The following is a 7,707-nucleotide window of genomic DNA, read 5'->3' as shown; positions in this document are numbered from 1 at the left end:
CCAGAAAAGAGGAAGAGGTGGATGTTGTAGGAGAGAGAAATTGTAACTGGGACCAAAATCCTGAAGAAAAGAAAAAAAGGGGGCCCAGAGTAAAAAGAAGAGCTGGCCTTTAGTGAAGCAGGAAACACCTCACTCATGGTAACAGGAGAGAAGGCAGAGATGGGTATGTGGAGGCACCTCCTACTCTGCTTTGCTCAGTAGGGCTTAGAGGGCTCAAGCACAGCCCTCTCTTCCTTCTGTGCGTTTCCAGACTGAGTCACGGTGATCAAGTTACTGAACCCTTCTGAGCCACCAGGATTAGAAGCTTGTTAGCACAAAGTGAGCGCTCCTCAAAGCTCGTCTCTCCTTTCCCACAGCTATTTCCTCTAATCTGCTTGTTTTACCCCCCTTTTCACTCAGTCTAGGCAGCTCGTTCTCAGTCTCCTCTCTTTAAAGTGTCTCAGCGCTGACCTCAAGCCTGAGGTGCAGGGGGCGGGGTGAGCAGCCCGACGGGGAGGGGTGGGACCAACCTTGGGCAGCCTGAGGCTGCAGGCAGGAAAAGTCTCTGGTACATCTCCTATCTTGGGTGCATCTGTCTGTCCATTCTTCCAAGGTCTGTCGGACCATGGCGAAGCTGATGGTGCTCACCCTCTTGGGGCTGGGGCTAGCACTCTTCAGGGATCATCGGTCTTCTTATCTGTAAGTTGGGTTGTGCCGAGGGCTGCTGCATGGTCCTATCTGTCCCACCCTCTAGCCTGGCCCAGGAGGCTCCCCTGATTCCCAAGCAGGTTCCAGGCTCTCAGAAAATCTTCAGGCGAGTGCTGGCCTTATCTGCCACAGCAATTTCATAAATAGCCCACTTTCCCCAGCCACCTGGAAGCATACCCTTGCTCTCCGCCTGGGAGAGAGGTTAAAAAGACTCATGGGTGTGAGCGGCCAAGCTGTTGGCACACACAATTTTTCATGAATATAGGTGTATCTTGGCTAGATTCACTTCTCAACTTTTGCTTCAAAACAGATAACCAGAGTGGCAGGGGGCGGGAGGCATGATATTGTGTGAGTTAGAGAAGGAGTTCCTGCCTTGGCTGCCTGGACATTCTCAATTTTGAGGCCGCACTGTTAAGAGAGACAGAAAACTCGTGTGGGGAGAAGCAGGTAGGAAAGAATGGGCCACCTGCTCCAGTGGGGGCTGGGTGGGGCCAAGGGGAGAGAACACCAGCATTGGCATTTGACCTCCTGGGCTCTTGCTACATCCCTCCCACTGTGGGATCTTAAACAAATGACTTTATATTTCTAAATTATTAGCTGCTTCAATAAACCTTGTATCAGAAGCATCTAACACTGTGCCTGGATATAGTGACTATTCAATAAATGTTAGTGCCCTGCTTTCCTTAAAGTATTTTATAAACCTTCAAGTACTCACAAGGGGAAAAAAATGTTTTTAAGACTATATCAGGAGTTTCACAGTAACTTTTTTAAGGGTTCAAAGTCTAGAGATCATCTTAATCCCTAAGGCTTAATCAGTAATACCCTGTTGTTATTTACTTTGAAGTAAAACATTACTAAAAATCAAACTGAACATTTGGGTTTTTAGAAAAAAATCATATGACCCTATGGACTGCTAAGAAACTTAAATTCAGAGTAAGTTTTATAACTATTGGGGTTTTTTCTTCTAATGGTTGGTTATTTTTGGAATCACAAACTGTTAGAAAAACGTAAGAAAGAGTGATTTGGGGTTTTTAATCATGTAAAATTACCATATGTGGATTTTCATTGATCATAGTACTATTCGTTGCCAAATGAGAATATATCATGTATTATGTACATACATAAAATAGTAATGTATATAAATATATCATATTTTATATATATATATTTGTGTTCATTGTGGTATTACCTATAATGAAAATAAATGAGATATAAATGTCTGACACCCCTTCTAGGCTTTCTCTTTTTGATTCTCCCTAGGTTTGTTCTGCCCATATTTTTCAATCCTCCCCCCCCGACCACAGATGTCCTCTAAAGGGTTACAGATCTGCTAGGAAGGAGTGAGAATCTATCTTTCTGGTTTATCTTCCTTAATTTACTCTAAGGATGGCGTCTGTAAGCATTTTGTGTATGCTTTTGTGTAAAAGTATAGCTTTACCGTGACCACCCTAAAACGTTTCTCTCTCAACATCAGGTCTTAGAGCTTATCTGATCCAATATTAATATCTCCCCACATTTGTTCCTTGGAACACATCACAAGACTCGCTCCATAAAAAAGAGGCTCCTTGAACAAATACATTTGGGAGATATCTATTATCACCTTTTTTTAGAGAGCAGCAATGCATTCTGGCATACCGAAAGCTTTGAAAACTCCTTCATAACAAAACAAACAAAAAAAGATTTTACTTTGTCATTTCACAGACTTATTTATCTACCTTCTTTACTCTTGTTTTTAGATACCATCTATAAAGTCCTGTATAACTCTCCAGGATACAGTTTGAGACAATTTATTCCATACCATTGACTTGCACTAAAACATGATTTTCAACTGAAAAAGTTGAGGCCTGGACTTGGCGGCAGGGGGAACTTGGCCTTGGTTTCTGGGCCCCAACCCTGATTCTGATTTGTCTCAAGGGACCAATGCACACTATGGTCATAGTTTAACATAATGTCAGTCTCTGTGAGTCCCCCTGTTAGGTTTGCCCATGTTTTCCTTTTGTGGATGAGATGCCTGTAGGAGCCTCTCTGCCATGGGGATGCTGCAGTGGGAAGACCCAGTCTGGTGTGTAAGTAAGAACTTAACTGTTTTACTTTCAGCACTTGGATCCGGCAAATGGGGAGGGAGCTTCTCAGGCCTTGAACTTCTGGTTATAATCTGATGACTGAGAAGGAAAAAGGAAAGTGGGAGTTTGGGGGACCTCTGGTTTTTGAATTAAAAAGAGGGCTAAAACAGCTGTGACAGGAGGAGCAGTGCAGGGCTAGAAGGATGGGTGGTTATGGAGATGGCGGATGGGCTGCCTATAAGCAGACCAGATAGAGGGAGCAAAGGAAATCACACCCACTGTTTGAAGGGCTCTAAAACCTTGCTACTCAAAAGAACTGTGGACCAGATGCCTGAGCATCACCTGGAGGTCCTAGGATTCGCACGATCTCTGGCCCCACCCCACACTATTGAATCAGAATCAGCATTATTTCACAAGCTCTTCAGCGGATTTGTATGCACAATTCTAAAAGGAAGAGGGCAGGACACAACCTTTAAAAGAGCGACAAAGCCTTGAGGATGTAACAAAAACTGGTTAGAACTCATTAGGCTCAAGAAGGTGGAAGATTCGATTTCCAGTAGACCTTGAGCCTCATCTCATTGTACTACATCAGCATGCTAAACCACAGCCCTCAGGCACCATGACAGTTCTCAGGCTGACCATAAAAGGCCAAAAAGTGAGCAGTGACCCAATTCCTGGATATCCCCTCCTCTTTTTTTTTTTCTTTTCTTTCTTTTTTTTTTTTTTTTGTCTTTTTACAGCCACACACCCGTGGCATACAGAAATTCCCAGGCTAGGGGTGGAATCTCAGCTGTAGTCGCTGATCTACACTACCGCCACAGCAACGTGGGGTCTGAGCCACTTCCTCACATCACAGCTCACAGCAATGCAGGATCCTTAACCCACTGAGCAAGGCCAGGGATAGAACCTGCATCCTCATGGATACTAGTCAGATTCCTTTCAGCTGGGCCAGGAAGGGAACTCCTCCCCTTCTTGAAATAGTTGGAATAATACTGGCACTATGAAATACACAACCTGTAGAAACTAACCAACCCCTGCAACATCCAGAGGACTCTAGCCTTCTGAGACGGAGGAGGACACGTTCTATTGAATGTGCATCTCTATTTTCACTTTACTATGCTTTGCTCTTGAAGCCTTTTCTTCCAGAAGCTAAGGCTCCTCACTTGGCAGCCATCCCAGGAACTTGGCCAAGACCTGGGACATGACCACCATCTCTGCCCCATTTTCCTGCAACGGCTTTACAAAGGATATTAATAAATCTACTACTTACACCTCTTGCTGAATTCCTGTGACCAGAGACGTAAAGAACCTGAGCTTCAGTAAATCTTGAGACCAGTTGTTTCAGTCAGAAGACTGTGGGTTCAAGTTCTTTCTGAGGCACCACTCTGTTCCTCTCCCACCGGAGGCATGACTGGGGCTGAGTTCCATCTGAGGTGCGCCATTTCAAAAGGACATTCAAATCCTGCATCGCCCATCTTGGAACTTACTTTTATCCCCGTTTTAGGAATAAGGCCCCTAAAGGTCAGAGAAAGGCATGAATCTGCCCAAGGAGAGAACGGAAGAGATTACATGCTGAGACTTGCCGCAGGGTGGAAGTGAATCCCCAGAGAGGATACAGACTTTTTTCTTCAGAGAAGCAGCAACGCAAACGTGGGCAGGTTCACAAGAAGAGAGTCCTAGGGCTGGAGGGAACTTCTGGAAGGGTACTGCATGTGTTTCGGGGGGCTACCCTGATGCTTCTGAGCTGACAGCAGCATAGAGGAAGGAAATAAAAGCGCTCCCCAGGGTCGATAATCTTCCCGGCCTATGTTTGTAGCCTGCGTCCGGTGGCTTGGCAAGGTGCGTACTCCGCAAGTCCGGAAATGCCCTGAACTACGACACAAACAGCGCCCCCTGGAGTGTGGAATTTGCAGCCCTGCGTCTCTGGGGCAACTTCCTTGTTCCTAAATTGCCCATTGCAACCTGTGAGACCACTGCATTCCTTTTCTCTAGAAGCAAACCGCAAAGCTAGCCTTATTTCTGCTACCCCCAGGCTCACTCCAGGCAACACACTCTAGTGGGAAGGGATCAATGGGGGAGTCCAACAGACTTGAGGTGCATCTAGTTTCTGCAACTTTCTTTTTTTCACCCTTTATTAATATAAATGTATTTCCAATTGCTGTTTCCATGAATTTCTGTATTAATAATATTTTTTTCATTTTAGTGCTAAATCATAACATAAACTCTTATAAGATTTTTATGCATCCATTAAACTCAACTCATGAAGTATGAACAACGTGCACTTCGAACTGAATGCAACTTGCCTAATACAGAATCTAAGTTTTTTAAGGAAACATAATTGTCGGACAGTAGTTGCAGAACTTACATGATGGAACAATAAGACAAAATGTGTCTTACCAAACATCAAAATATATAAAGACATTGTGATTCAAATTGCTATGCTACAATTCTGCAACTTTCAAGTCACTCTGTTACCAAACTGAGTTCTTGAACTTTTTAATTTAGTCAAGGCTTTATTAGGACTTGTGCTGCAGCAGGAGGGAGTGATCACAAGTAACAGGTTCACAGCTGTAGCTCCAATTTGACCCCTATCCTGGGAACCTCTATATGCCACAGGTGCGGCCCTAAAAAGCAAAAAAAAAAGAAAGAAAGAAAGAAAGAAAACAAGTTCCCTTGCTCTCTCCCTGAGGGGGAGGAGGGCAAGGTGGTGCCTTAAATGGGGTGAGAGTAGGGGCAGATCATGCACAGTTCCCTGCTTTTGCTCAAGACACCTCAGAAGTGGCAATTCGTTTTTTTGGTCCTTTTTCATCTTATTATTCATAATTTGCCCCAATTGTACATACATGCAGTTATTTTTAGTCCCTTATATCTTCTTTGTATTCTGTTGCTCTAGGAGATGCTTGTCCATGTGCAAGAATTGTAGCAAAGGGCCCCAGGTCTCAGGTCCCAGCCTGTCTCAACTTTACCATCCTGAGCCTGTTTCTCCACTGAAATATGATGGGATCATTATGCATATCACAACAGGATATATATAAAATATGGTACTTGAAAGATACTCTACACATGCTAGCTTTTATTACATGCTGTCTCAAAAATATACCTATGAAATATCTCCATCTAATGAATGATACTTGAAAGTATATTGTGATAATACCTCATTGAGACCCTAGGCTAAGGACATTTAACTCAGTGATCTCCACTATCAATGCAACCAACATCATCTTCTCCATCTGATGCACCAGCCTACTAATTCAACAAAACAATTCAGCAGACATCCACCAAGTATCTTCTTTTTCTTTGAGCACTGTGTTCATGCAGGAAGTCACAGGGATGAACAGGACTCAGTGTTCACTCACAGAGTTTACTGTGAGCAATGAGGCCACAAATTGATTACTGCAAAACAGTATGGTAAGAGACTCTGTAGATGTCTGAGGGTTCATGAGGATAAATAAAGGAGTTACTAACCCTATCACAGAAGATCACGAGGAGCCACAGAGTGTCATGGGCAGGAATCTTCCTGGTGGATTAGCAGGATGGAGGGAAAACTTGCATGAGCAAGTGAAAGGAAGAGAGAAAGTGATATACAAAAAAAAGTGTCCTTGGTGTCATGGCACCTGATTTCAAATCCTAATTTCATCCTTTTAAGGATAGTAAGACCCAATAAGGAATACTGAATATTGAGGAATGTGCAGTGGCAGAAAGTAGATCAGTGAGGGTACTTATGGAAAGTTCCAGAACAGATTTCTCAATGCATAGCTAAAGTCCCTTGCTTTCTTTCGTAAGGAGCTGGCACATGTTTCCAAATAATAATTCACAACAGGGAGTATGTGATTTCTGGCCACAGTTCAGCAGTTATGAATCAGCAACACATCTCTAACACTGAACTTTATCCCTTTGACCTGGAACATTTGGATTTAATGTTCCTGGACATGATATTTCCTGATAATTGAAAGTAAAATAGAAAAATATGAGCTGGATTATAGTAACACAAGCTGAACTGTCTCCTGGCACTTCCTCCAACTTTTTAAAAGCAGAGATACCTGTAAATTTTGCTTGAGCAGAGGACTGAATGTGATCTTTGCATTCCTATTTGCATTTCAATCCCAATTCAGTCACTTTATAATTTTCTATCCTTGGAAAACCACTTAATCTTAGTCATCCATAAAATAGGGGAAAATGATACCTCAGGGAGAGGTTTAAGTGTTAAACCAGAGTCAATGCAGTACCCTGAACCATAGTAGCGATGATTAGCCTGTTGAGATTTGACTTGCTTTGGCCATAAATTTGAACCCAAAGCAACTGAGTGAGTGCTGACTTAATGCCTCCTTATATAACCTGGGCTCCCTTTAACTGTGATATTTTGCCTTTTCCAGGTTAGAGATCAACTTCCATGAGAGAACCCTGAGTTAGAACAGGAACTGTTCAGTTCTGCTTTTCTCTGCCCTCTATGAACACATCAATTTAATGAACCTGGCAAGCCAGGCTGCGTGGCTTTTCTTCCTGTGTGATTTTGAGAAGCCTCCATACAGTTTTCTACAGTGGCTGCATCAGTCTACATTCCCACCAACAGTGTACTAGGGCTCTGTTTTCTCCACATCCTCACCAACATTTGGAATTTGTAGGACCAGCATTTTAAAGTAAATGAAATAGAAATGAATAGTGAAGAATGTATCGTGTGTATTTGGGTGAATATTCTTTTCTAAACCTTGTTTCGTGTGTGTGTGTGTGTATGTGTGTGTGTGTGTGTGTGTGTGTAAGAGAAAGAGAGGGAGGGAGAAAGTTTCATATGCATGTGTGTGTGACAGAGAGAGGTGTGTCTTTCTGCCACATAAAATGCTTTTCCTAATGCAGGTCTCAGCATGAAAATATGGTAAGCACTGCTCCATCACTTTCCCTTCTCTGTCTTTATTGAAAACTTTTGTGATTATGATGTCAGATTTCTAATGCTGAAATATCT

At 43.0% G+C, this 7,707-nt stretch overlaps 1 protein-coding gene across 12 annotated transcripts in view; it reads left to right on the top strand.

The window, feature by feature from the left end:
* PON1 (paraoxonase 1) overlaps positions 505–7,707 on the top strand; it is a 31,075-nt gene continuing 23,872 nt past the window's right edge. For 2 of the 12 annotated variants that reach the window (XM_021101908.1, XM_021101907.1), the window contains exons 1-3: positions 536–678; positions 2,424–2,753; positions 7,124–7,435. Coding sequence is in view for 1 of the 12 variants with exons in the window: in NM_001097515.2 (NP_001090984.2) it covers positions 605–678 (74 nt within the window). In the remaining 11 variants the exon portion in view is untranslated. 12 annotated transcript variants of the gene reach the window in all.

The sequence above is a fragment of the Sus scrofa genome, chromosome 9, assembly GCF_000003025.6.
Source record: "Sus scrofa isolate TJ Tabasco breed Duroc chromosome 9, Sscrofa11.1, whole genome shotgun sequence".
In the NCBI taxonomy this organism is placed as follows: Eukaryota; Metazoa; Chordata; class Mammalia; order Artiodactyla; family Suidae; genus Sus; species Sus scrofa.
Note: the sequence above shows the minus strand (reverse complement) of the source record. Positions and strands in the feature narration are given on the sequence as shown.